Source organism: Musa acuminata, chromosome BXJ1-10 (genome assembly GCF_036884655.1).
Source record: "Musa acuminata AAA Group cultivar baxijiao chromosome BXJ1-10, Cavendish_Baxijiao_AAA, whole genome shotgun sequence".
Taxonomy (NCBI): Eukaryota; Viridiplantae; Streptophyta; class Magnoliopsida; order Zingiberales; family Musaceae; genus Musa; species Musa acuminata.
In genome coordinates, this window is record NC_088336.1 from 24,330,895 (window position 1) to 24,357,315 (window position 26,421).

Sequence of the window (26,421 nt, forward strand, 5' to 3'; positions counted from 1 at the left end):
AAATGACCAACTGCAAGATATGACCCAAAGAACTCATTCAAAAGAATAAAAAAGATGTGAGTAGCTGCACAATTTGTCCTGCATCACATTTGCTACATTTACTGCATGAATCAACACAGGTGATATCTTTTACTTTCACTTTTTCATCTTACTTCATTGTTTTCTTTTAATTGTGCTATTATTATTTTTTATTGTCTTCTAACCTACTGTGAGCCACATTAAAGACTCCCATAATATATTCCTGTGAGTCTTTTTCTTCCCTTTATTTTAGGTTCTCCTGCAAGTTGGTGGTGTTCTGATATCTGAGATTTCTGTGTCAGGGGCAATGTTGCTTCCACGTGCTCGCCATCCTCACCAACATTCCCAACCGTGACTTGGCACATCCATTTTTGGTGGTAATAAATGTTGATTACGATATCTATTCTCACCAATATGACCTATGCATGTGCGATGTACTTGCGATGCACGCAACCGGGATTTGTCTTTCTTTTTTGTTTTCTTTTTTGGCCCTGTTTTCCCAACTATACATGTCCGAATCAAATACTTAATAGTGTTGGCCTAAAATAGAGTTCGATTCACACATCATCATCACCTCTCTACTCGAAAAATATCATGATCAGTTTTTATTACATCATATATAGATAGGACATGATTCACCAAAGAAGTGTGACCACACGGGGCGAGTGTTAGTGAAAGATACTTTTAAGATATCAACTTCATGCATCATTTATGCCCACAACCAACCCACTCCAACAAGCGTCATTGGCCTCCAATGGCGCAGTGTCCACTTTCTTCCAAGCCACATACTACTTGTGCAACCCAGATTAACACGGGGTCGCCCTGGGCGATCCAATGCAAAAGCCACACGCATTACCAACGTTTGGTTGTCCTTACATTCCGAAGCTTTTCTTCTTCCGCTCTATAAAAGGCCGTTCTCGCCGCAGGACTGCCAAGGAACTACTGGAACCAGAGTGGAAGGGAAAGGAAGAGAGGCCGGCCGTGTCGACATAAAGGAGGGAGATGAGCGAGAGCTTGGAGCCGGCGGCGAGGAGGACGGTGACGGAGATGAATGGGCATGGGCACAACGGGAGGAAGAAAGAGAGCTGCGGTGACGGGTGCTTTCAGATGCCGCTGCACTACCCCAGCTACACCAAGGCCGACTACGAGGCGATGCCGGAGTGGCAGCTCGACCGCCTGCTCTCCGAGTACGGGCTGCCCGTCGCGGGGGACGTCACGCAGAAGCGCAGATACGCCATGGGCGCGTTCCTGTGGTCGTCTCCACGTTGAATAGGCATGGCTGTCAAACGAGTGTCGAGGCCACCGGGAAGATCTATATGCAGTGGATTAGTCTCTACTAACTAGTACTACTGAGCATTTTTGAGTTCCGGATGCGGGGATGGTCATGAGTTCTTCATCTTGTTTCCCTCGATTTGCATGAGGTTTGTGTTAATGTAAGAGACATTAAACATCTTCATAATATTACGTGAGCTCATCTTACAAGATTAGTTCATGCGCCACAGATATAACTATGTTTCAAATGTCGACAAATACGGCTATCTTTGACCATCCTTTATAACGACGATTGCGAAGGAGTCAAGTCATCACGAGTAATCAAGTGTCGTGCTCGTTCGTCAAGATTCGTAAACTAAAAACCTGATTTCTAAATGAGCTAAATCATGATGATTTAATGGATCTACGAGGATGTGGAAACCATGTCATCCGCCACCACTTCCAGTTGGGTTTCTTTTGGGGTTCTATTTGAGAGTCAAAAACATGTTAATGCTACCACCAAATGGAAGACAAGGCAACGTTGAAATTTGTGGCTGTCTTGGCGTCTGCATTGCTTGCAGTGCTCCTCGTCAAACTCCCCTGTCTGCGAACACCGCCTCCTGCGTGCAACACATTATTCGTCCCAGCGCATTTCAGATGAATGGGGACTTCTCCTATGGGAAAAACTGTGATTCTTGATGTGTTCGGATAGGGAATTCCCAACCAAGTAGGTTGACTTATTTGTGTTGTTCAGAAGATGCATCAAATTGCTCTTAGATAAGTAGATTCCAAGTGTCAAATTGGCCGCCGTGAGGCCTTCTCTTCCTTTGTCGTGCAAGGAGTAGATGGTGCCGAGAAGGAAAGAAGGAGTTCTTCTGGGAATAAAGAAAGGTCACCATGCATGCATGTTGCTGATTCTGTAGAAAAATAGAGCAATCATAATCGATGGAGTTCTTCTTCTACAAGAGCAGCTATATGCACATAGTAACATAGCAAGCTACCACCTCAAGCCTTATTGATTGACCTGAGAATAAGGACCCTCACATGCTGAGAGGTGCCAAGACATACAACAAGACATCATTTTTTCCTGCAACCAAACCAGCCGCACTTCTTTCATTGGACTCCAGCGCACAGATCCTTGACATGTTGTTACCCGAAAACGAGGGCAAGAAATCAAATGCTCGACCCCACTCGTGTTAGAGAAACCATTGCCTCTCTTTTTGTTCATGGGAATCCTCCTCGCCTTCTCCCTTGTATAAAAGCGTGAGCCCTGTCGTCAAGGAGAACTCGAGGAGAGTTTGACGGAGCGAGAAGCAAGAAGAATCAGCAAGGGAGAGAGATGGGTGGGCGTGTGGAGCCGATGGCGAGGAAGCTGCCGGAGGCGAACGGGCGCTTGGGAAAGAAGCACGGCTGTGACGAGCACTACTTCCGGATGCCGCTGCACTACCCGAGATACAGCAAGGCCGACTACGAGGCGATGCCAGAGTGGCAGCTCGACCGACTGCTCGCCGAGTACGGGCTGCCCGCCATGGGAGACGTCGCGCAGAAGCGGAGCTTCGCCATGGGCGCCTTCCTGTGGACTCATCATTGAAGGGAATAACACCTTCGTTTCACAGTAATGTTGCATCCTATATCTACGAACATATAGAGGTAGATACGTCGTCTTGAAGAGAGAAAGTATTGTCACGCTGCCATTTTTTACATTCAAATCAATCTGAATCGTATTCGAAGGATATTCAAATGTGATTTAAATGAATTTGAATAGAAAAGAGTCCTCAAGAAAATTACTATTATCAACTAAATTATATCCGAATCGGAACATAATGGTAGTATCCGAAAACTTGATATATTGTTGTACAAGTGATAGGTGTGAAGTTCGAATTCATGTATGAGCGACGTCGAATATTTTTGAATGTAATCGAAACGGAATTAAGGTCAAAATGAGCTCCACGACATTGCTGGCAACTCACTACGGCAATTCCATTTGACCTCCACGGCATGGAAATGATAGTGAGGTGGACTAATGCATTCATAACTCGTAAGTGGGAAGAGATCTGCTGGATTACATGCATCTACTACACGATAAATAACCCATTCAGGGATGACATCTCTTTTCAGTGCACTGATTTGGTTGGTTGCTTCCCAGCTAAACCTGCAAACCTTCTATTTGTGCAACATCATCATCATCATCAACAATAGAAAACATCATCATCGAAAAGAAAGCTCACGCTAAGAACCTAGAAGCAGGCTAAGAGGGGGCATTCTCATGCAGGGCTCTGAAAGCCTCGTATTAACAGAGTTACCGCATCTGAAACTGGAAAAGCTAATCTAAAGTCTACTATGATCACCCAGTTCGAATGGAAAGGTCCAGAATCCTTGTTTTAAGTGATCTCTGATTGCACTTGCATTAAAGAACTCAATGCATCTACCACCACATGGTTTCAACTTTACTATCACCATAGTTTCCACTTAAATTAAACCTAATGTTCTTCCAACGTCAAAGTGCATCTAAATGAGCTTCAGATTAATCCCCCTGTTATACCTATGTCATGCGTGTCGCTGACCGTGCACATCGAAGTGGTCTTCAGTTGCAACAATGAGATGACAATAGAACAGCATAAACTATTCAAGTTGATGATTCTGCCATGAAAGAATAAGATTCTGCCTTCTCCTGTTGGTAGTGTTGTATGAATTAAAGATTTCGCATAGGTTAACTACCACATGGAACGCATAGATAGTGGGTGGGACTTTTCTCCTTAGTGTTTCTTTTCCATTTTGTCCACATAGCATTAATTATCAGGCTGTGCTATAAAGCAAAAAATTAAACTGCTGTGTGTATGGGCGAATCGCCAAGTAAACTGCTCTCGGCGATGCTTTGACTGAGTCCTGCCTTCCTCCCATGTGATCATGCAGTGAGCACAGAGATGCACGACAGAATGGAATCCGATCGTTAAGTTCTTGGGTGTAAAGTTGCAACAAAGCATGAGAGAGATATCCCAGAAATCAAAACACAATGTGTGCAGTGAAAAGGTGGTGGACGTATCAACTCACTCGCCATCAGAACATGCTCTCCTGCGTGATTTCAGCATTAGAATGCTGATTGCCGCCTTTCATTGCATAATTTAGGGCATCATCAGTCGCACGCTGCTCCTTATCCTTTGGATGTGTGCCACCCGTGTCCTCTGGATACGTGAGCCTGCTAACCCTCTCTCTCTCTCTCCTTTCTCCATGCATGCTTTTTGCGATCCTTTCTCAGGCGTGGTGTCGCCCACATGTAGCAAAACCGAAAGAGTCGAAGTAAATGAGCCGTGAGTCAATCTGGAAAGGGAAGCACCGGCGTTCCTGAAGTGGTGGGTGACGAGTGGAAAGACAAATCATTTATATATATATATTACCATAGATAACAATTATTAGCTTTACTTTTGGAGGAGGAAGAGGAAGAAACCAAGATATACATGCCGCATGAAGCTTGCAGTTGGCGAGACTGGACCCAGGTAATCATAGGGCAACTAAGTTCAGCTGGAAATCCTCATCCTATTATGATCCAGATCATCTTTCAATTATTCATCAAATCGTTACTGTTCCAGCAAATTACAACTGGGCACGAATCATTGTCTTGCATGTATTAAATTATGAATAAATTATCAATTGCATTATCGATAACGCTGAGACCATTTTCCCAAAATAATATCCATCTTGTAGTCGCAACTCTCCACCCTTCATGCAATTAAAGTCGAAGCTTTAAGGCTTAGGAACCGATTTGAGTGTCACGATGATGAGATTGTATCACGAAAAGAACGATTAATTCATCACAAAATTACCTCCTCGTCAAAGACGTCAACTAGGAATAGCGGGTTGGTCTTCGACCATCTCTGACTGCCTCGGGTGTCTCGTGATGAGACTCCTACAAACGAGACCACGGGCCCCTCCTCCTCTTGCTTGGTCGCCCGTTTAAGTTGAGATCGAGAGTCCCACGACTCGCTGTTGGATCAGATAGGATTCGAATTTTGAATTGAACGTGTGACGAAGGAATCCAATTTCTCACGACTCACTTGGGGCTGTCAGTCCTGTCGGGTCCTTTAGGCTCGGGCGTGGATGATAGCTCGATGACCCGTCAAATCGATTTGAAGCTCGGTTTAGTTAAATCAATTCGACGGAGCTTTAGCGTGGCGATCTTTTATTACGCAGAGGCTTTAAATTGCCCTTTTGATTTCAAGTTATATATGTATGTGGAAGACAGAGATGCGCCGGTATGCAAGTGGGACCCGTCGGAGCTGGAAAACGCTCCAGTCTGGCAGCAGGGCCCAAAGTTTCACATGGGCGGGACCTACGAGCGAGAAAGGGAAAGAGATGGACTTTCTTCTTCTTATGTCTCGCGCACGGCGAGCACCGACGAGATCCAACCGATTCGATCCACGTCGTGATTTTTGGGCCCGCTGGGTCTTCGTGGCATCCTGTGGTTGGTCATTTTTAAAGAACCCTGTTGTGGTAGTCGCTCGCGGATCCCTTCCCCCGGTCCAATACTATCCTATAAATTCGCGAACGCCGCTGTCTCCTTAACTCGACCGAGTTAGAGATCAACGGCCCCTTCCTTTCCTCCGAGTCTCTTCGCTCCCCAAACACTGTTATAAGTTAGAGGGAGAGAGAAGACAGAGGTGTTCGTCCTCGTCGCTATAAGTACGCAGACGTAACACATGGCTTCTTCTCGTTCTTGGGTGGGTCTCGCTTTGGTGGCCTTCGTGGCAATCTTTCTCGGCATCCTCCTCCCCGCCGCACAAGCCCAGGCTCCGGCTCCGGCTCCGGCCCCCACGAGCGATGGTCAGCCTCATCACCTCATCACACACATCTTTCTGTAGATTTCTTGGTCGACATATGAATTCAATCTTGGTCTTGTTTGCAGGAACGTCGATCGACCAAGGCGTTGCCTACGCGCTGATGCTGGTGGCGTTGGCCGTCACCTACCTGATTCATGCTGCGGATGCATCCTCCACATGGGGGCTCTTCTAAGATCTCCATGGAGTGGATGAGGGCGTAGTGAGGCTTGTCTAAAATTGTATTGTGGTGCAGAGTGTAGTTGGATCGGTATTCGCTGGTCGTAGATTTTTAAGGATTCTTTGACGTTGCTTTGTCGTAATTCCTTCTCTGTGTTTTAGTATATTCTTATCGCCTCGATGCTTGTTCTTGAGAATTCCTTGACTTAATCCAAATGTGATCGTCATGATCCGAATACTATAATCGACTCATTGATTTAATACCTCGAGAATGTGCGATCCAAAATGCTTGAACTCAAACTTTGGATGATTTAATTTCCTCCTATCAAGCTCAAAATTAGTTTCATTAATTTATCTATTAATTTCATTAATTTAGATTTATGTGATCTAAAATATATAACCGTAAATCGATTCGAACGTCCTCAAAGTTATTAATAAGAAAAGTAACATTCTGAAAATAAATTCACAAAATATGATTAATCAGTGATTTAACTCTCAGCCATTTCTAATTTCTAACGTCATCATCTTTTTAGAATTATCAGATCCAATAAATCAAAATTTGTTTGGTTAAAATTGCGTTTCGAAAATAAAAAACTAAATGTTTAATATTAAAATCAACATTTGAATTTAAACTAAATGTTTTTCGACCGTATACAAAATTAAATATGTTATTACCAAAACTTGAGGATGATTTTCTGAAAATAAAAGTTTTCCTGTTTTGTGATCATTTGGATCAGACCAGTTCAGAGTAATATTATATTATATAGATTAATAAAAATATATAGCATATACTATAATTAATAAAAAAATTATAAAAGGATAAAGATAATTAACAAGAAAACATAATATAACATCATTATCATTGCTTGTATATGTTAATCAAACCAATGTTATTCTGATATGCTAAATAATAAAATAATATACATTTTATATTAAAAACAATAATTATATACACCATATCAATTTACTTCATACTTAAGCCCTCATTGTTTTCATTAATTTAATATGATTTTAGTAAAAGATCAAAATTGGTAAATATATCATCCGGAACACAAATTATTAATTGAAACTGTGGTCAACTGCTCTGTCCCTATCATCCTCTTTCGTTATATAATTATTGAATATTTGCTCCCATCAATTGGTTCGGTCAATGATCCATTGCTTCAAGATTTGACCGGCTTGATATATGATCTGATCCCTTGTTCTTTGATTGATCTGCCATGTTGCTGAACTATATATAGACCTCATTTTGGGGGCCCAACAAAAGGTGTACTGCAAGCCATGAGACAACACTGTGGAGCCTAAGTTATCTTTATGTGACCTCACACAAAGATCAGAGCTGTTCGTGGAAGGTCGCGAAGCTAATGCAGTGAGATCTATCACGAAAGCGTTGACCGAATTTAATCTTCAATCTTATATCCTGTCGAGGAAACAGGGAAAAGATATTTTTGGGTACTTGATGAGTGAGTGCTACTGTCTTTTCTTTGCTCGAACACGAGGTAGCATCCGGCATTGATTGCTGCTGACTGATGCCTTGCATGACTCGCACATGTATTTTGGCCTTGATGAACAGAGTCAGTAACGTGTATTTGTGTCGTAAACGCAAATATAACAGTGTCTTCCCGTCAAATGCTTGCAACGAGGAAAAGATCGTCTTCTTCCTCTTTTGATGACAGTTGAAAGGCAGCAACAGTAAATGGTGAACAAGCTCCATTTGTACGTGTGGGTGGGGATGCAGAAGCATTACCACGTGCCAACTCTGGCGTATGAATGAATGAGATCGGATGAGTGAGAGGTCTTCTTCGTAGGGAGTCCTGTCCACCATTACCGCTCGAGCTTCAGCGTAACTACTTCGCTTGCTGCTGCTGTCACGGACTCCTGTCTGCGGTCGGGGAGAGGGAAAGAACCAAAAATGGAAAAGCCTGCAGAATCGAGAGGTGCAATTAGATGCATCTTCTTCTTGTCTGTGGACGCAGTTAAAGCTCATCTTTCTGTATGTTTGAAGCTAAGTTTTTGCTTTTAGCGTGAAGCAAAATTCCAAATTAAAGAAGTGACGAGGAAAACAGTGATCGGTGAACCAAAAGAAACCTTGATCAGTGTCTTCCATCACATGCCAGAAGAAAATAAGAGCACGAGACTACCATATCTGAGAAGATGATGATCTGATGCAGTGATCACCATTACAACACGAGAAGTCATGGAGATGTGCAGCACTAATGAAGTGTGTTGGACTTCGGATCATCTTTCGTCCAGTCTATTCCAGACATCCTCACACTTGGGTACAGAGCATCACATGAACCCAGAACGCTCTCAACTTATCTGCAACCTCACCAAGTCCCAAGAAAAGCAAGACAGGCCGTTAAATCAGAGAGAGAGAGAGAGAGAGAGAGAGGGGGGGAGTAAAAGTAAAGGCTGCAAACGTGACTGTGGATAGTCCTGTGCACCTCCAGTGTTCTTTTTAGCTGGTACCTGTTATTTATGAGATCATGTTGGCTGGTGGAATTTATGGGGGATGGCGTTATTCTCCGAGCCTAATCTGCTTGGGATACCCCGCGGGGTGGTGGTACCTTGAACGTGGAAGCCTGAAGGAGATAGATGCATGGTGGAAGATGACAAACCCAAGGTGCAGGTTTAATGTGTTGTCTGGAGGAGCTTCACCAAGGGAAGGAAAGCAGCCGCTCCTTCGTACTTGTCCGAAGAAAGCCTCTGCCGGGGGTCACCCAAGTCATCACCAAGGCAAGGAAAGCAGCCCGACAGTCCAGATACAGAAGCATGGTGGTAGACGAGGACCGAGAACCAGAAAAAGGGATAACGTTCGTGTTCGCCTGATTGCTTTACCGTCGGCAGCACCATTCCTAGCTTTCCGCTTTCCTAAAGCACTTCCATTTTACCTTGTTCGAAGAAGGAAGCTACAAAGCAAGGGGACATCAAAGCCAATAGAAACTATAAATGTTGGTTCTTCATTAACACTACTCCGCTCAAAGTCCTACACTTTGTTTGACACACCTTTGTCTCTGCACTGCATCCAAGAATTAGACTGCTTTATCTCCTTTATTTTCATATCTAAAGAACATAGTTTATTTTTCTTGATGGGAGCTCAGAGTTGCTCCCCTCTCTATATGCAGTTTCCATCATTGCCATGTTATCTCATGTATCTGTATAGGACAACCTTCGTGATTCAGGGACAGTTCCTAGAAATCACCGCAGGTGGTCCTAAACCTTGCTTTCATGCTAAGATATAGCAAGTCCTTTTATCCGTGGGTACCTCCAAATAGATTGGCGAGACCTCTGCATAGAACCAAATCAAACGTATATGCCTTTCTCGCGTAGATTAGGAAGCCGGAGTTTACCCATCGTTAGGAAGACACCAAACATACACCTTCGTTGGATTAAATCGAATTTTAGGATTTGTAACATTTATTGTCGATAAAAAATAAGCAATATAATCTTAGATTGTTTATTTTCATCAAAGACAAACACCCAAAGATCACGTCAGCAGAATCCACTTGTTTCGTGAGGCCATGAATTGCTCATTGGATCTGTGGGACTCACTGTATCTTATCCATGACACCGCATGGGGTATGTACAGGAGCACATTCGGATCGATGTGACGTGAGAGAAAAGGAGCACAAGAAGCCTCGGAAACCTTGAACAGGTCCGCCTTCATCATCCTTCCTGCGTGCTCCACTTGTTTATTCTCCTTAGCAGAGATCCTCTGAGAAAGGAGAGACCTCTCCGTGGCATGCACGCACAAAAGATACATCCAAAAGAGTACACAGGGGAAAGACGAAGCTATTTGGCTTCGTAATTAGCACATGAAAGCCTCCAAAAAGATGAGGAGGAGGAGGCAGTGAGATTGGTCAGAAAGGTCCCTCCAAAGGACAAATTGTGCAAGCCGCGCTTCCCCCCATTGCATGGCCGAGTCATCAAACAATTAATCGCACGCCAAGGCCAAAATCTCAATTGGGCTCGATTGGGCCTCTCAAGCACGTCCAATGTGCGTCACTCTTGGTGGATTTTTGTTCTATGATAGGAATTGAAACGACGACGTTCCGAAATGCTGTAGGAATTGGGGAGAGTCGTATTCATTACGCGTCGGCGTCCCATCCGGACGCAGCGGCTCGGTGTCTCTCGTACGCTGTTGCCGTCTACGGTGGGTTACCGGAGTTTCCCCGTATTTGAATAAAGGCTTTTCCTGGGAAAAATAACAAAGAAATTAAGGAAGAAAAATCACATGGGCAAAATGGGAAACAAAAAGGGAATTAGAACCAGTGAGTGTTGAAAGCAGCCTCGCTCTCGTTCCAATGCAGTGGTGGTGGTGGTGGCGGTGGTGGTGTCACGTTGTACGCAGCGCTGTGGTGGTGGGATCTTATAAAACAAACTGCAGATCTCGCCTCTGCCCCTCTCTCTCTCTCTCTCTCTCTCTCTCTCCAGTTGCTGCTACAGCGAAGGCTGATACACCAAACCCAAAACGAAGACCAACCCAAGAAAACTGATTTCGCTCCCTCTCTCTCACGTTATCTTCTTCTCGGGTGGTGCTCTGTGGCTGGGACATACGGAGAGCAGAGCTGGTTGAACTCCGTGCTGCCGCCGCCGCTTCTCTTCCTACTCCCTCACCCTATCTGACACTGCCGCTGCTGCTGCTGCTGCCACTACCACGCCGTGCTGCCGTCAACCAAACTGTGCCATTGTTGCTTTTTTGAGGTAGACTTGTTGGCTATTCAAAAACCCCCCTTTAGAACCCCCCCGTTCTCTTTGTCCCTCTGCTTAGACTCTCCGTTTCTGTTCTCTCTATTTGAGGTAATATCTCGTCCTCTCTCTCGAATGAAGTTTTTCTTAGTTTTGTACTCGATGGAATCTATCGAACTTTGCAGGTCTTCTTCTCCATTCATGATATCTCAAAGCTTTTCTTTCCCGTTCTTGTTTCCTCTTTGCACTCTCGCTGTTCCTTCCCTGATAGATACTTTCGTTTGGCTTTCAGCATAGGAAGCGAGATTAGATTCTTATGATGCGTGGTCTTTGTGTGTTTTTTGACTTGATTACAGGAAAGAAGAGGAAGCTGATGCGAGGAAACTTAAATAGAACAGAAAACAGCTACTTGGGAGCCATGGACGTTACGCTGTTAATGGTGCCCATTAAGCGAACGGAGCACATCGACGTCACCCAGAAGACCCTCCCGTGGGGCCAATACCACCGGCACTCCGACGTTGCCAGACCAAGCACCATCAGGATCTTCTGTGACGACTACGACGCCACCGATTCCTCCGGTGACGAGGGATGCCGCCGACGCATTCGGCGCTACGTCCAGGAGGTGCGCTTCCAGGCCCGCTTTGAGGCCGTCGGCAAGAGCAAGCCCGCTAGAAAGCGGAAGGCCGCCGGCCCCGCCGTCGCTGCGTCCAGCAGCGGCGAGGCGGAGCGCAGATTCCGCGGCGTCCGCCGGCGGCCGTGGGGCAAGTACGCGGCGGAGATCCGCGACCCGTTGCGGCGCGTCCGGGTGTGGCTCGGCACGTACGATACCGCCGAGGAGGCCGCCAAGGTGTACGACTCAGCCGCCATCCAACTCCGTGGCCCCGACGCCACCACCAACTTCTCCCGTCCCCCGGCCGCCGCCGCCGCTTCTACCGCACCGCCAAAGAAGTGCCTCTCCAGCAGCAACCTCACCTCCATCTCCGGCGGGCACGACTCCAGCGAGGAGTCTCGCAACCTCTCCTCCCCAACCTCCGTCCTCCGCAGCTTCTCCTCCTTCGCGGTCTCCACAACAACGTCCATGGAAGGCGCCGAGACGCCGTGGCTTCAGCCGGCAACTACGGACTCCGACGCGAGCGGCAGTATGCCCACCACCGAGAGAAGCTTACCGGGGCAGCTCAGCGGCCTTTTGCCCTTCGACGAGGCGATGCTCCACGACGAATTCCACGACTTGGGAGACACAAAGCCAAGCCTTTTCGACGACGACGCGCGGGTCGGCCCATTAGCCGGCGATTTGAACCACATCTTCCTCGGCACGGACCTCGACTTCGGCTCGTCGACGTGGCAAGGAGGAGACGATTATTTCCAAGATATCGTCGACTTATTCCCGATCGAGCCGCTCGCTGCCGTCTGACTCCGTCCGGCGGTCGCCGATTAATCTGCCGTTTTGTAGCGGCGGAAGAGAAGACTACGCCTTTTTTGCGCTATCCATCTATTCTGTACTCTATTTAATATATTTAGTTAATATGGTTTGCCCTAAAAGATCTCCGTGCCTTAACGGCGGGGAAACGGAATCGAGAACGCCTATCGCTGCTCTATATTTACTGGACGGAATATTCGTTGGTAAACCATCGAACTCAATAGGATTATGTGAAATCCTTTTCCTTCCTGCTTTAAATTTCGATTCCGTCAGATGACATAAACATACTGTGTGGGCACCGTTGCGGCAGGTCATCGGCATATAGGCGCCTTAAATGGCACGTATACAGAGCCCACAGCAAATGAACATGCAGAGAAAAGAACAACAATTTGGACCAAATGCGTCTGTATTGGCCGAATCCCACAGGCTATATGTCGTCGTCTCCTGCTGTCTCTGTCTTTGAAATGAACAAGCAGATCAATACTCCTGCTGCCATGGCTTTTACTTTGGACTCCTTGCAACACATGCATGAACGAGGACCAGCCACTGAAGCACCGAATCCTAAATGTCTGCCAATAAATCAACGAATGAAGCATTTGTGTTTGCAATACGATTACCGAGAGGAGTGCTCTGCAGTGCTAATATCAAGTTAAACAAGTGAGTCCAATTTTACACCTCGTAATCATCAACAAGTCCCAGAAAGAGATTCTTGAAAGCATGTATGTATGGCTTCCTAAAGAAGAAGAAGAAGATGAAGAACCGCTCTCTAATCTTCCCAACAAGACTTGCTAGGTGATTCAGAGTTTCGTGTAGCCCGAACTCCAAACTTGGGCAATATCGTAAGATGAGACAGCCGCATGAATGTGAATGCCAAAGTGATATAGTAATGAGTAGGTCTATGTTTAATATTCAAAGGGACTGACTTCTCTCAGGGATTCTTTCTGATGGATATGGTAGAATAATAGGGAGTTAAATGTAACAGGACATTGGATTCGGGTGCCTCCAAATCCTGCAAAGAACACAGTGTTCACTGTTTGAGAGCCATAATTTATGTGGAGAGCTACAGAGATAAGAGACATGGCTCAGTTCGCACCGTCTATATAAGAGCCATATTTGTTACTAATTTATGAAAGGCTCAATAATGCCAGAATCTTACCATTAGATCCTCCACGTGTCCCAGGCATGCATAGCCTGTAACGTTACACGCATGTCTTGCAGTGTTGCCTTCTTTCCCCCTCCCAAGCAATTAATTACCCCTCCTTTGCTACTGCCGATGGAGGAGTGCTCAGGTTTTGTGGTTGCTTGGCTTTCTATAGCACCCGGCAAGTTTGTGCTATCAGTGAGAACGCGAATGGCAGCGAATGGATAAGGAAGCTTTGTACGTTGACCACCGGCAATAACTATACCCTAACTCGTAGGAGAGACCACTCTGCTTTCTCCGAGAAATTTAATGTCTCACGTAATCAATGACATCAACCGATTACTTTCAGCCTTGACATGTTGACTTTAACATGACCAAGTCAATGGAGCACAAAAGGAGAGGACGCCATGCTGATGTCCATCGATGTAGTTCCTTCCACAATGTATCGAGGGAATCTAATGTGAGGGACCATCGCACAGTGGAGATAGCTATGGAACACCCAATTCCCGTACGTTTGATCTGACGTTAAGGAGCAACAAGTACAGTAACACCGACTGTGAAGCATCTCAGTGGTGTCGAAACACACACCAAATCTAATGCCAGCAGCAACCATGTCTTGCCTTCTTCAAGACTGCATACATATCGACATGGAGGCAGCCAATATCTTCGATCATGCTGCATCAGACCATCCACCGTGCCTCTCGAAGCTTTTTCCATGGTGGTGCTGCTCTTCGCCCTTGTCCGTCCCACGACATGGCTTGTGAATCATTACTCTGTCAGGGCGTGAAAGGAGCACATATCATGCGCAGTGTCCAACATGATTCGAGCAGGTAGAAAGTCTAATGCATTCTGCATGATGACAAAAGCTTCTCTACATATAAACCAGAGCAAGAATTCTGGCGAAATCAAACATCATTGGATATCACAGGGTCCTCCAGAGTAGTACACCTTCCCCCAATAAGAGTAGCTAGCAAACACTTTCATACACACATTATTTCCCACCGATGTGGTCAGATGTCACGCTCATGATTAATGGAACCATCTTAGAGAATGTTTTCTCATTCCCATCATTATCTCATAAACAAATTACAGCAGCTTCTTATTCAGAACACAAATTGATCCACGATATTAAGTCGAAGTGTCCCTTACAGAAAGTATTCGGTGATCGTCTGTGTAAATGAAAACCTTTTTTATGAAGATACAGTATGAGCTCGATGTGAATTTGAGAGGTTGAAGCCAAACCCAAAGATGATTCCCTTACTAATAATGCTTACAAACGGAAAACAAATATGAATTCAATTTACAGCAACAGCTAATGCCATCTCCTTCAAGCATACAACTCGGAAACCGTCTCAACGTAGATTAATCCTGAAATTGTCAGACAAGAAGAATGTTATCACCTCTCAGTAGAATGCAATGCTCATCAAATTTGATCTATGAATAGTACATGAACGATCCAAGGTTCAAAATTTTGAGAATATAAAGGACACAGAAGAGCTGAAAATAAGATTAACAGAGCAGACGAAACGGAACCCACCGACAATTGATGCTAGCACAAGACTAATCTATATTCCTTACCTGCTCAACCAGGACAGTAGGTTTGCCAGTAAATTGGACATGAACTAACAGCATTTTGCCATCAAATGTGAGTGTGCCAAATGATCTTACACATTTTCTGCCGGTAATATTTCTATCCAAATTGTAGAAAAACATCGTTAGAATATATTATCTTCCTCGGACCCCCTTGCCCGCGTAACAAAATTAGTGCAATCCTGATCAAACAAAAGATAGTGCAATACTATAATAAAACAAAAGAATCAAATTCTACCAGCAAGACCATGCCTTGTTGAGATCGGTGCGAGGTCAATCATCAACACTGTCCATTTCTTAGATTCCGCGGGGGGCCTATGAAAGGAACACACTACCACAGCACATGCTTATTTTTGATATTTGGCCAGGCCAAGGCTCCATAACTAAATTCTCTGATTACTCATTCCAAGTCCAATAGAATAAGTTGAACAACATATGAAGTTCTTTGCAATTACAAGAATTTCATCTTCGAATATGCTTTTAGGTAGGTAGATAAGCATCGATGGAATATTACTAATCAGTCCGTTCCTAACAGAAAGAATTCATTCAGCAAATATTATAAACCAAAATGGACCCTAGAAAAGGTTCCGTAAATGTAACTAAGTCATTGCGAAAAAGGTTCCCAAAAAAGGCATCCATGGTCAGCCTGGAATCACACATATTACCATAGAAGACTTGTTTTTACATTTATAATGTCACTTGCTATGAGGCATCCTTACTCGTAATGGACCTCATACCTAATAATCATTGTACTGCTCCAATCAAAGTCCAACGATTCGACGATGATAGCAAGAATCCAGAACAGTCCTATTACCAGTTTGAGATCTACCCACCAGGAGATAACGGTAAAAGAGGAACTCACTAGCATATTAGAATATTGTGAAGAATAAGGACATCGGAACTATGTATATGCCAATGAATTTCTTAAGAAATAATGCTAGCAATATAAGTAGTTTCAATAAATTTCACTAAAAACACCGAGGCTTATCAACAAAAATGTGGTTCCATTGCCAGATTGATCAAACATGGAAATTATCTATCATGCCAGGCACCAGAACCATGTGCAACCTAAGGAACATGAAAGCTCTGATCAAACCATACTTCTCTAGTCTTTCATTCAAGATTCGATATACAAAATAATGCAGAAGTTTTTGGCTAAGAATTCGGCACAAGTTGAGGGTAAACCTGTGTCTTATTTAAGTGACTAGAATTCGGCACAAAAATTCACATTGATCCTTACCCGATCTTGTAGAAGTGGGAAGGTTGTGCACTGGCCACTTTTTCTTTTTAGTCTCAAATTGAACACAACCTTACTAGCCATCTTAAAAAACCAATAGCAACAAAACCAAATGAATTGATGTTGTGGCTAACATGTTGAATATGATTTCTCAATGATATTTATCAATTTCCTAAGAAAAATCTCATTATAACAAAGGTAATATTCCTTTTTAATTTAACATCCCTTAAAATAACCACAAATAAAAGCACGTAAAGCATAAAAATAACATGGCAAATTTGTTCTAGGTTTTACATGTCAAGCATCAGAACTGATAAAAGTCAACTAATTGTAAGGAGATGAAAACCAATCGAATGTAAAATTTGCAGCACAAGGACTTCCTAAACTCAATAATCCACTTAAAAATGTAAGAAGAAATAGTAAATAGGAGCAGAGAGCATACCATCTAAGAAAGTAGAACCGGCATTTCGGCAGTGTACCACCGCTCACCCCTTGCTTTAAGCTCACCGGGTCGCATCCCACCCGGATCGGCACCTTCCCCGTGATCTTACCGCCTACTCTGACTCCCAACCTCGTCCTCACATCCACCAAGAATCGTACCTCCTTGCTCCGAAACCCCGCCCGGATCCTCGCCCCGGCCACCTCGTCCACCGCCACCCCCTTCACCGCCGACGCGAACCGCACCAGCGTCCGGTTCCTCCTCCCCTGCTCAAACCCAGCGATCGCCGCCGTTCCCACCGCAACGTCGCCGTCGTCGTCCGCCACCGCGATCCGCGCCTCCCCATCCCCGTACTCGAGGACGAGCCTTCCATTGGGGTTCGTGGCGAGGATCCCGACGTGGGTGGCCACGTCGAGGAAGGTGCCGTCGGGCCTTGCGGCAACGCGGAGCTGGGTGGCATTGAGGTACGCGAGGCGGAAGGAGGGGAGGTGCGGCTGGAACCAGAGGTAGGCGAGCGCTGTGGCGACCGCGAAGAGGGCGGCCGCGACGAGGGCCACCGCGGAGGCCCAGCAGCAAATGCGGCAGCAGCAGGAGCGCCGGGGGCGGCGGTGGCGAGGCAGCGGCTTTCCGGGGCGGCGGAAAGACGGTGGCAGCGGCTGCCGCCGTGGTGGCGGCCTCGGTACGCCCGGCGCCGCCGCCGCTGGGTCGCGGTATCCCGGGGGTCTCTGCAACGCCGGCTTCGAGGTCGGCTTCTCTTCCGCCATTTAATTTTACTTATTATTCTCTTCCTCTTCGATTTTTTCAAGAAAAAATCAACATATATTCAACAAAAATCAAAAAAATTATGGAATTCATTCAAAAGGTATAATTGGAGGGGGAATAATAATTCAGCAAACAAATAATGCGAAAAAATAGATTGAGAAGGGAGAATTTTTCGGACAATGAGATTCAACAAATAAACGATCCAACGGCGGAGATTCAACGAGGTAGAACTTTGAGATTTGGGACAGAGCCGAAACAGGATTAACACACACGTAAACGACGTGGGAATTGAGACAGCGGCGGCGGAGGAGGAGGAAGAAGAGCGCGCACGGTGTCTCTCAGGTCATACGAATGCCGGGAGACCGTCCTCTTGAGATTCGTGCACTCGCCCAGTCACGACGATCGGACGGACGGGACCGGAAGCAGTCCCTCTCCGCCGAGGATGCTACGCCTGCAGTATTGAGTGAGGCGAGAGGAGAGAATCGTGGGAAAGAGAAGGAGGAGGCGGAGAGGGGCGACTTAAACGCACGTGCCGCGCCGTGAAGGAGGTGACGTGGTCGTCCAGGATTGGGTTATGGGTCATGGGATGGGCCCACGTATCTTGTCGGTGATGGATAGCCCAATTCCCGCCTAATTGCATGCTGTCGGCTGTTAATTGATACAGGTCTTCAGCGTTGCGGGGTCCAATCGATCGATTTGATCTTACGTAATAGACCATATTACTTAGACAGCTATCACAAAAACAATTCTCACATGAAACCACCGGTTGCAGCTCTTTATGTCAAGCTAGTGCTTGTAGTATGTGTGTACATATATATATACATACACATATATAATAACACATTCATTGGCGGAGTAGAGGCTCCATGTTCTCCCACATGATCACGTCGCCCTCCTCGCTTGTCCTCTTCCTGCAACCCAGCAGCGGCGCCGAGAAGGATCAACAAGCTACAAGAACATTAGGAGGACCACCACTGCATGTCCGAGTGGTGTTACATGGAAAGCATTGTATATTGTGGTCTCACGTCCAATCCCAGCGCGAGAGGAGGATGGGATCTCGCTGTTACGGCAGATGGCAGGTCCGTTCCCTGGAGACGATGGACCACACCAACAACGCAGACACTGTTAGAGGAGGTTGGCCTCACAGATAAGTCTGTGATGTTGAGGTGGTGGAATGTTGCGACATTTCGTTATTGCTGTCGTTGTGTTCTCTTTCCTTATTGCTGTTGAGGTAAAAATAACGTAGCTGATCAGCGTCACACGCTTGACATGTCAGCTCCGGTGAGATCCACGTGGTCGACATGTCAAATCCACGTGTATGACAGATCAGCTTTAAGAACCGTATGTCTAACACGTTAGAGTCACCTGGCCAACACGTTAGAACTCCACGTGGAAGACACATGAGCTCCATGTGATTGACACATCGGAGCCACTTGGTTAATTCGCCAACTCCACATGAAGGACACATCAGCTCCATGTGATAGATCATTAAAATATTTCAACAGAACTCAATTAGTTATATATCTTATCTGATTATAAAAAGATCATAAAATCTAACACAATGGGCTACACTTGCTCGATGAATGTCATGTGAAGAATGATTGTGCAATCCCGGGTCTAACACAAGCTAATAACAGTTACGATTAAACTCTATGCCTCCATTACTGCATGAATTGTATGACGAACAAATACAATAATCCTAAGCGCTCATTATAAAAGAGGTGCATAAATATATCTCGACACACTAAATATCATAAGTTTGACCCATTCAACTTATCCAACATGTCGATCGAGTTAAGCTTGGAGGAATATTGTTCCTTGTTTTTTTCTAATCGACGAAGTTTTGTTTATGTTCCAAAGAAAGTAAAAGCACGACCTTAAGAAAGAGAATATTAGGAAGGACAAAGGAGCCGTGTTTCATGGAACTTTAGATTTATAGGTGTGCAGCACGGGGTAAGGAAGAAACCAATAGTTCGGCATTCATTACCAACGCAATGACTACTAGAAGACGGACACAAATAACTTAATTGAATGGCTCAGTGTTGAGTTTTTCCAAATTTTCTATATGGTTCAGTGTTGAATCAATTTAAAAATTATCATGTATTTTTCTATTCACTCTGACACTGTTAGGTTGGCACGAGAAAAGAAATAAAAAAGTTGGGCTTTCACAACCGACACTGTTGACGTTAGTTGATAAGGGCTCGTAATCAAGGTGTACGATTCGGGAGCGAATTTGTTCGGTCGAGGTGCAGGCTTCGGGCTCTCATTCTAACGCTAATTTGATAAGGGATCATTTAGTCGGTCGATCATTGATATGGCTCATAGGCTCACGAGGAATTATCGTTTTAGACGATGAACGTACTACATATTCCCAAAAACGTTTTTGAGAGTAAGAAAGATCTGACAAAGTTGTGATAATGATGATGATGATGATGATGATAACAATAATAATGATGATGATACAAGGACAGCTTAGTTAGCTGGAGATCGGAGGACTAAACTCAAATCATGACACAATGATGGAGGAAGAGGGAGCTTAGTTATAATGTTCTGATTGAGGATTGGTCTGATCAATTGTTTACGGAGCCAAATCGTTAAGCCTCTGAAACTATCGAGTCGAACCCGAACTTAAGTTAAACCAATTATTGATCACAAAAGATACACCAAAATAAATTTCATCGTCTCACGTGATTATTACTGGTGATGTGACATAATGATTCGGGATTGATCAGCTGTTAACGGCAGGGATTGCTGGGGTGGTGGTGGATTCCACCCAAAAGGCACGCGTCCGGCGACACGTCTGCATCAGCACCGTCATCATTTCTTGCACCCACAAGGCATCATTGGACCTACTAAATCAATCGCAGAAGACCGAAACGAAGGGTTGGGATTGCGATCGATGCATCAATCAAGAATTTAGGATAAGTTTGATGCAATATTTATATGTGTATGTACTAAATAAGATATGTATCCATAAAATGTGAAGTTACGGATTCGCCCTCTCCGGCATCACCCAAGTGGCAAAACCGTCCCTCAGATGTTTGTAGAAATGCACGCCCACAGAGCACGAAATGAGAGTAGGTACACGCAACAGTGACGCCCGGGGAATGGCGTGGCGTGACGAGCATGGCGACGATGAATAATAAAGAATTTGAAAGAGGCAGGAAGTCACAAGAACAAGCAGACGGACGCCTCTTTCCATCTATTCTTCGCTCGGGCAATGGAAGGGGAAGCTGCTTCTCGACCTCCGAGGCCGTTCATGGGGGTGAAGGCCCGCCGCGGAGCCTCCTTCCGCCGGGACGTCAAGGGTGATTACCTCGACGTCCCCTCCGACCCCTTCCTCTCCGCCATCTTGTCCAAGCAAGGTTATTCTCTCTCTCTCTCTCTCTCTCTCTCTGGTTGATCTTCCTCCGGAATCTCGTCTTGTCTTCCGTGCAGAAGGAACAAGCATCTAGTTTCTCTCCCAGGGGATGGGTTTCATTTTTGGTTGTTTGCGTTTCTTTGTTGGGTCTACATGGATTGTGAAGAGAATCGGTAGCACTACAACTAGATTTTCTTGGCTCGGTTTTGGAGCAAGTAATAAGCAATCGATCTGGTTGATTGGAGTTCTCGAAGGAGTGCGGTTCTTGAAGCGTGGTTCTTGGAGCAAGTAGTACGCAAGCAATCAAGCAAGATTTTCTTGGCAAGGTTTACTGGGGAGTAGTTCTTGAAGGAGTGCGGTTCTTGAAGCGTGGTTCTTGGAGCAAGTAGTACGCAAGCGATCGAGCAATATTTTCTTGGCAAGGTTTACTGGGGAGTAGTTCTTGAAGGAGAAAGAAGGGATAGGTGATTTGAACTAGGAATTTCTTGGGAAATGGCGATGGTGGCGGTGGCGGTGGCGGTTGATGAATTCTTGGAATGAGATTCGGGCAAGGGTACTTACGATGAAGAACTACAAAGATCGAGGGTACGATACTTCAAGATATTGAGTTATGGGTTATTTTTCCGACATTTCTTGGTCAGTAAAGGTATTACAAGTACAAATAAGATCAAGAAAGTTTTTCCATGTGATTCCGAAAGATCTAATATCCATCGAGGATGTGATGACCACCGACCATTAACTACATCAAGGATATTTGGGGGTGTGAATTTTGTTTCTATATGGGTTCTCCTGTTCTATTGTTCTCTAGGTTTGAGCATTACATCTTCGATATCTGAGATCATTGTTTGATTTTAGTGACATTTAATCCTTATTTTTATTCATATATAGAGAGAAGGTGGGATCTTCCCACCTTTTTCTTCAACAAAAAGAAGTGGTTATATCATTTTCATAACATTTGTCTCATTATAGGATAATAAAATGAGTGCCCGCAAACTTTGCTTTTTTAGTCGAGCATCAAACAGAAGCAATAGGAATATGAATATCTTGTTCGATTGTTCATGATCATGCCGACCGGGTTCCTTAATGGAGTGGTCAACAGGTATTGAAAGCAAGATTTTTTTTTAGATAAACTAATAATACTAATTAAAGTTCTTATGACTGTTTCCAACTGGTTTCTATGTGAATAGCTTAACTAAACTAATTATACTAGTTAAAGTTCTAATAACAGTTTCCAACTGGTTCCTACATGAATAGCTTACTCTGTTAGTTTTTACACCAAGGCAAGTAGAATGTCGTGTCTCACTCATGTGAAGAACTTCGACTTATGCAGGAGATGAGACACTTCTATTTGCTGACAAGGTCTTGAAGTGTACAGGCACTGGAAAGATGAAGCGGTGTATATTAATGATTACGGGTTCTGCTATCTATCTTGTTGATCCAGATGCTGATGTATTGAAACGACGAATTATGCTTGCATCTATCGATAAGATATGTTTGAGCAAGCTGAGTGATAACTTCTTTGCGGTCATTGTTCCAAGTGAATATGATTGTCTTATGGCCAGCACCAGGAAAACAGAAATTGTTACTGTCCTCGTTGAAGCTTCCAAAAGTAGATCAGAATATGAGATTGGAGTGGTTTTCTCCAATAGGTAACTATGATAATAATGATAATTTGCTCACTTTGTCTTTTGAAAATAGAATACTTTGTGTTTCCTGATTTTATTTTGAACTTGCATGTTTCCTCTATTTCAGCAAGTTCTTTTCTGTGTCTATGTGTTTCTCTTGTCTCACTCTTTGCTCACGGAAGGACACACAGATATTTAATGCATAACTTTCAGTCATTTTGATTCATTAAAACATCGGATACTTTCTAAGTTCATTAAATCCCCAGATGCATTCTGATGATTACCATGTTGGTAATTATATAGGTCAACTTTATCTCTTATTATGTGTGATCTTGTGCCTTTTGTACCAGTTTATCAGCATGACTTACAACAGCATGCCATTTTTTTATGGATGTTGGAATGAATATTGTCCAGTTTCCTTTATTTCACCACACCCTGGTAATTGATATTCTACATTGTTGTTAGCTGTGTATCTTACAATAAATATAGATGTATATTTATGTGATTAATGGCAAAAATCAGATATTGCACAATTGTTTTCGATGATATTTCTCTATTCTGCTACAGTATTGTTATATGAAGCAATTTTTTTTCTGGATAGCAATATAGAACACCACTGTTAGATTAGCCTTTTTCTCAAATACTAATGACTCAGAAATAGATATGTGAAAATATCTTGATGTTGGTATTCTATATCTGCAGCATAGGTAGGGCAGCCTGGTAGCTAATATATACACTGGATTTGAAAAACTGTTTGGACCGGTATGAGCTAGGTGGTAAATACTGGGTTTAATGGAGATCCCCAGGTCATTGACCAGTCAATTATAGGCTATTCCAATTCAGGGTCCCCAAGACCTGTGCCCTAACCCTATAGGCCCGCTCGCTGGTGGCAGCTGGTATATCATATGTCAGTACATTGATATGAATCAGATCCGTATTGGTCTACTGAGGAACTTACATGAGTCCAGTACTTGAGACTTCGAACTATGGATATGTGCAGACAAAATTATTGTTTTTGTTGTTGATGTAGTTGTCCTTAGTCACATCCAATGTGGTTGTGCAAACTAGAATGAAGGCACATTGTTTATCAGGTTTGTCTTTTATATCTTTCATGGCAATAAAATAAGGTAATCAATGTTTCAAATCTTAATATAATCTTTGTTGGCCTTTGGCAAGGGGATAGAGTTGGCAACTAAATGTTCCTTCTACTTGGAAATTACACAAAAAGAGGCCAACTCCTTTGCATGTTTAGCATTGGACAAATTCTTGATTTGGAACCTGCTCTAAACCCACCAACAGTTTTCTTTGTGAGCATATTTTTGAAGATGTAGATGGTTTATGGACTGTAGATTTACTTCTACTAAAGGCCTATTTGGCAAGGAGAAATTAGGAACACAAGTTCTGAGGGAATGCTCTTCTCCTGAACTGTTTAATTTGGTCGGTCATCAGGCATCTACATGGCATTGGCCAAAGTAATATATTATTAGTAGCTAATCTTGCCTAATTTTGATGATCAAGGCCTACAAAGGGACAATGAGATCCTCATCCCAAGAGTAGACAGTGGCAATGTTGTGAAGTTGCATATGCACTCGGTGATCACCTTGCTTTCTTGTAGTAGGGGGGTAAATTGCATGTGGACCGTTTGCTTCTAGTTTAGAGGAACAACTTAACTTATATTTGCTTTAATGTCTAAGTTTGAATAGTGGTGCCATTAACCTGTTGATGTTTAGGCCATCAGGTTTGAACATTTCCTCAAAAATTTCTCATAGTTAAACAAGGTACCCTTCTACTAGATGCTGTGATTTCAGAAAAGTTCCGAGGTACTTTTTCCCATTAGAATCTGACACATCGAGCTTTGCAATGTGATATACTTCTATAACATGGTGAATCTCATGCTGTCACATAAAACTTTGTGGGGATATCAACAGAATTGTTGTACCCTCACATAAAACTTCCTGTGAATATCAGCAGAATTGTTGTGCGTGGAGTAGGAAAGGAAGATGACTTAAAGACTGTGGCTCTCATCTCCTCTGCCAAGATTTTATTACCAATGTTACCTTGAAAGAGTTCTAATAACCCATCTACATTACAATAGAATAACTAGTTAGACTTCTATACTGGTTCCAAATTCATAATGGAAATGAGAGAGAAATTTGGTATTGAAGACGATGATAAGAGTGTTCACATTCAGAAAACAAGGGTCCAGAGATCTTAGAAAGGATACTGTTTAATAGTTTACTATGCATGCAAGCTATCAGTCCGTCGGTGCACATTATTTCTCGTTTCTTTTGTTTTCATTTGTATGGTTGTTTTTAGTTTTCTTCCCCTGTTTTGAGTTTTCGCGTTTCACAAATGACAACTTTTTATCCTCTTTATCGGCAGACATTTGAATTTTTTTTATATGTTTGTCTTCTGGCATGTCTTTTTAAAAGCCACTGGTTAACATTCTAGACTGTGAAGTCAAGCGAAACGATCATTGTTTACCAAGTGTTCTACTTTATCACAGAGCTCATATTAGATATTCTTTGAAAATTCAGGTTAAATGGACCTTGAGAAAAACTTGCTTTTCCCTCTAATTTTTCTTTGTTTAATATGCATACAGTAATTTGGTTGTTGCGAATGGCAGGTTCGAGTATCGTGCTGCTGCTGACATGGTGAAGGAAGTTCGGTTTGCGGAAGTAGACGGTCAGTCATTTACTTTACGTTTTGGAACATATCCGAGTGAAAACTGAAGCTAAAATTGCGCTTTAAAAATGAATATGCATCTGTGCTTCTGGAAGTTTCAGGAAAGGATCATTCAGGTAAATGAATATGCATTAGTTACAAGATTAGTTGGCTTTAGCATGAGAGCAGTAGGTAGTAGTATGACATACAGCATTGAAGAGAAACCCATTCATAGGTGGATCATATCTACCTATCTACCTACCTGCAATTAATTGATTTTATGCTAACGTCAAATAGGATTACTTTGGTGGTCCCTAGTCTATCCAGATACTTGTGCAACATGTTAAAACCGACCATCCGATTACAGTCACCTTTGCAGACCAAGACATACAACAAAGCAAATGCTATAACTCAAGTTCTCTTGTTGGGGAAAATAAAAAGAGAGAAGATTTTTAATAAATTATTTGTTTCTACGAAATTTCACTCATCGTTGTGATATAATCCCATCCCATATTAAATAGCATCATTTTTAGTTATGTTTTATTAACCCATAGGCATAACTACCATCAATAGGCTTTTTCTGCATTTAGATATTTTTTTTTTCAAACATGAACAAAAAGAAAACTCTTTTGAATTTAGAATTTAGTTTGCAGTTCCTAACTCAGCTTGTTTAGGTTGTTGATCTAATGATGGATGTTTCTTCTTTTACTAAGCCACGTGTTTGCTTACTAAAAACGAAATCTAATTGCATCGAGGGTTTTGGTTTCTCGCAGGGGGCATTAAAACAAGGATCGTGAAGAAATATCGTTGACATTTGAGTTTGACTAGCACCCTGAAAGCGGCCTTGTATAGACAATACTAGATTAGACTTGTCTCCTACTCTTGATCGTTGATTTGTCGTCAGTCTCCGGTGTGCCTTTATGCAATTTCACATGTTGCCGTAAAGGCTGTAATCAAATAACTCGGTTTAAATTGTTGCAGATGCTTCCTCGAGTTTTGTGATGATTTATAAGCGTAAGCGTAGGGAACACTGATCCATAGTGGTCGCCGTTTGAGAATCCGATTTGGATTGCGTGTGCTTTCTAATGGTAAGTGGCCAATTCCCGTCTAATGGTAAGTGGCCAAATACTCTGGAGCACTACGGAACATGAAACAATTTCATTTGCAAGTTAAACAGTTCATAATAGGAAAAAGAGAAACCAAAGTCGAAAGGATAACCCATTTAAGAGAAAAATG

General features: G+C 43.5%; 4 protein-coding genes across 6 annotated transcripts; 3 read left to right on the top strand and 1 right to left on the bottom strand.

Annotated features, from left to right (window-relative positions):
- The first annotated feature begins 5,840 nt into the window (after positions 1 to 5,840).
- Positions 5,841 to 6,457, top strand: LOC104000828 (arabinogalactan protein 41-like). Its single transcript, XM_009422968.3, has 2 exons — positions 5,841 to 6,087; positions 6,170 to 6,457. Exons 1-2 carry the CDS (start codon positions 5,964 to 5,966, stop codon positions 6,274 to 6,276), a joined length of 231 nt encoding a protein of 76 aa, XP_009421243.2. The 5' UTR covers positions 5,841 to 5,963; the 3' UTR covers positions 6,277 to 6,457.
- Positions 6,458 to 10,572: 4,115 nt separating this feature from the next.
- Positions 10,573 to 12,540, top strand: LOC135583453 (pathogenesis-related genes transcriptional activator PTI6-like). Of its 2 annotated transcripts, none has more exons than XM_065086872.1 (2): positions 10,573 to 11,060; positions 11,306 to 12,540. In XM_065086872.1, the coding sequence occupies exon 2, from the start codon at positions 11,323 to 11,325 to the stop codon at positions 12,358 to 12,360; it is 1,038 nt and encodes a 345-aa protein (XP_064942944.1). In that variant the 5' UTR covers positions 10,573 to 11,060; positions 11,306 to 11,322; the 3' UTR covers positions 12,361 to 12,540. The 2 variants fall into 2 exon arrangements, with proteins under 2 accessions (XP_064942944.1, XP_064942945.1); XM_065086873.1 differs by having other exon boundaries at positions 10,573 to 10,964.
- A 2,197-nt stretch (positions 12,541 to 14,737) lies between these two features.
- Positions 14,738 to 18,034, bottom strand: LOC135595639 (NDR1/HIN1-like protein 6). Its single transcript, XM_065086874.1, has 2 exons — positions 16,777 to 18,034; positions 14,738 to 14,875 (listed from the first exon to the last, which is right to left on the bottom strand). Exons 1-2 carry the CDS (start codon positions 17,535 to 17,537, stop codon positions 14,860 to 14,862), a joined length of 777 nt encoding a protein of 258 aa, XP_064942946.1. The 5' UTR covers positions 17,538 to 18,034; the 3' UTR covers positions 14,738 to 14,859.
- A 2,594-nt stretch (positions 18,035 to 20,628) lies between these two features.
- On the top strand, positions 20,629 to 26,178 carry LOC135583459 (uncharacterized). 2 transcript variants are annotated; one of them, XR_010480578.1, is made up of 4 exons: positions 20,629 to 20,900; positions 22,227 to 22,545; positions 25,148 to 25,322; positions 25,959 to 26,178. XR_010480578.1 is itself a non-coding variant. In XM_009422964.3 (4 exons), exons 1-4 carry the CDS (start codon positions 20,756 to 20,758, stop codon positions 25,994 to 25,996), a joined length of 561 nt encoding a protein of 186 aa, XP_009421239.1. In that variant the 5' UTR covers positions 20,629 to 20,755; the 3' UTR covers positions 25,997 to 26,178. The 2 variants fall into 2 exon arrangements, 1 of the variants encoding a protein (XP_009421239.1); XM_009422964.3 differs by having other exon boundaries at positions 25,148 to 25,206.
- Positions 26,179 to 26,421: the final 243 nt, after the last annotated feature.

Excerpts from the sequence above, each read along its gene's own strand:
- LOC135595639 (XM_065086874.1), bottom strand. The coding sequence starts at position 17,537 with ATGGCGGAAGAGAAGCCGACCTCGAAGCCGGCGTTGCAGAGACCCCCG.
- LOC104000828 (XM_009422968.3), top strand. The coding sequence starts at position 5,964 with ATGGCTTCTTCTCGTTCTTGGGTGGGTCTCGCTTTGGTGGCCTTCGTG. Across the intron at positions 6,088-6,169 it reads TCCGGCCCCCACGAGCGATG|GAACGTCGATCGACCAAGGC; the intron begins GTCAGCCTCATC and ends TCTTGTTTGCAG.
- LOC135583453 (XM_065086872.1), top strand. The coding sequence starts at position 11,323 with ATGCGAGGAAACTTAAATAGAACAGAAAACAGCTACTTGGGAGCCATG.
- LOC135583459 (XM_009422964.3), top strand. The coding sequence starts at position 20,756 with ATGGAAGGGGAAGCTGCTTCTCGACCTCCGAGGCCGTTCATGGGGGTG. Across the intron at positions 20,901-22,226 it reads CGCCATCTTGTCCAAGCAAG|GAGATGAGACACTTCTATTT; the intron begins GTTATTCTCTCT and ends CGACTTATGCAG. Across the intron at positions 22,546-25,147 it reads GGAGTGGTTTTCTCCAATAG|GTTCGAGTATCGTGCTGCTG; the intron begins GTAACTATGATA and ends TGCGAATGGCAG.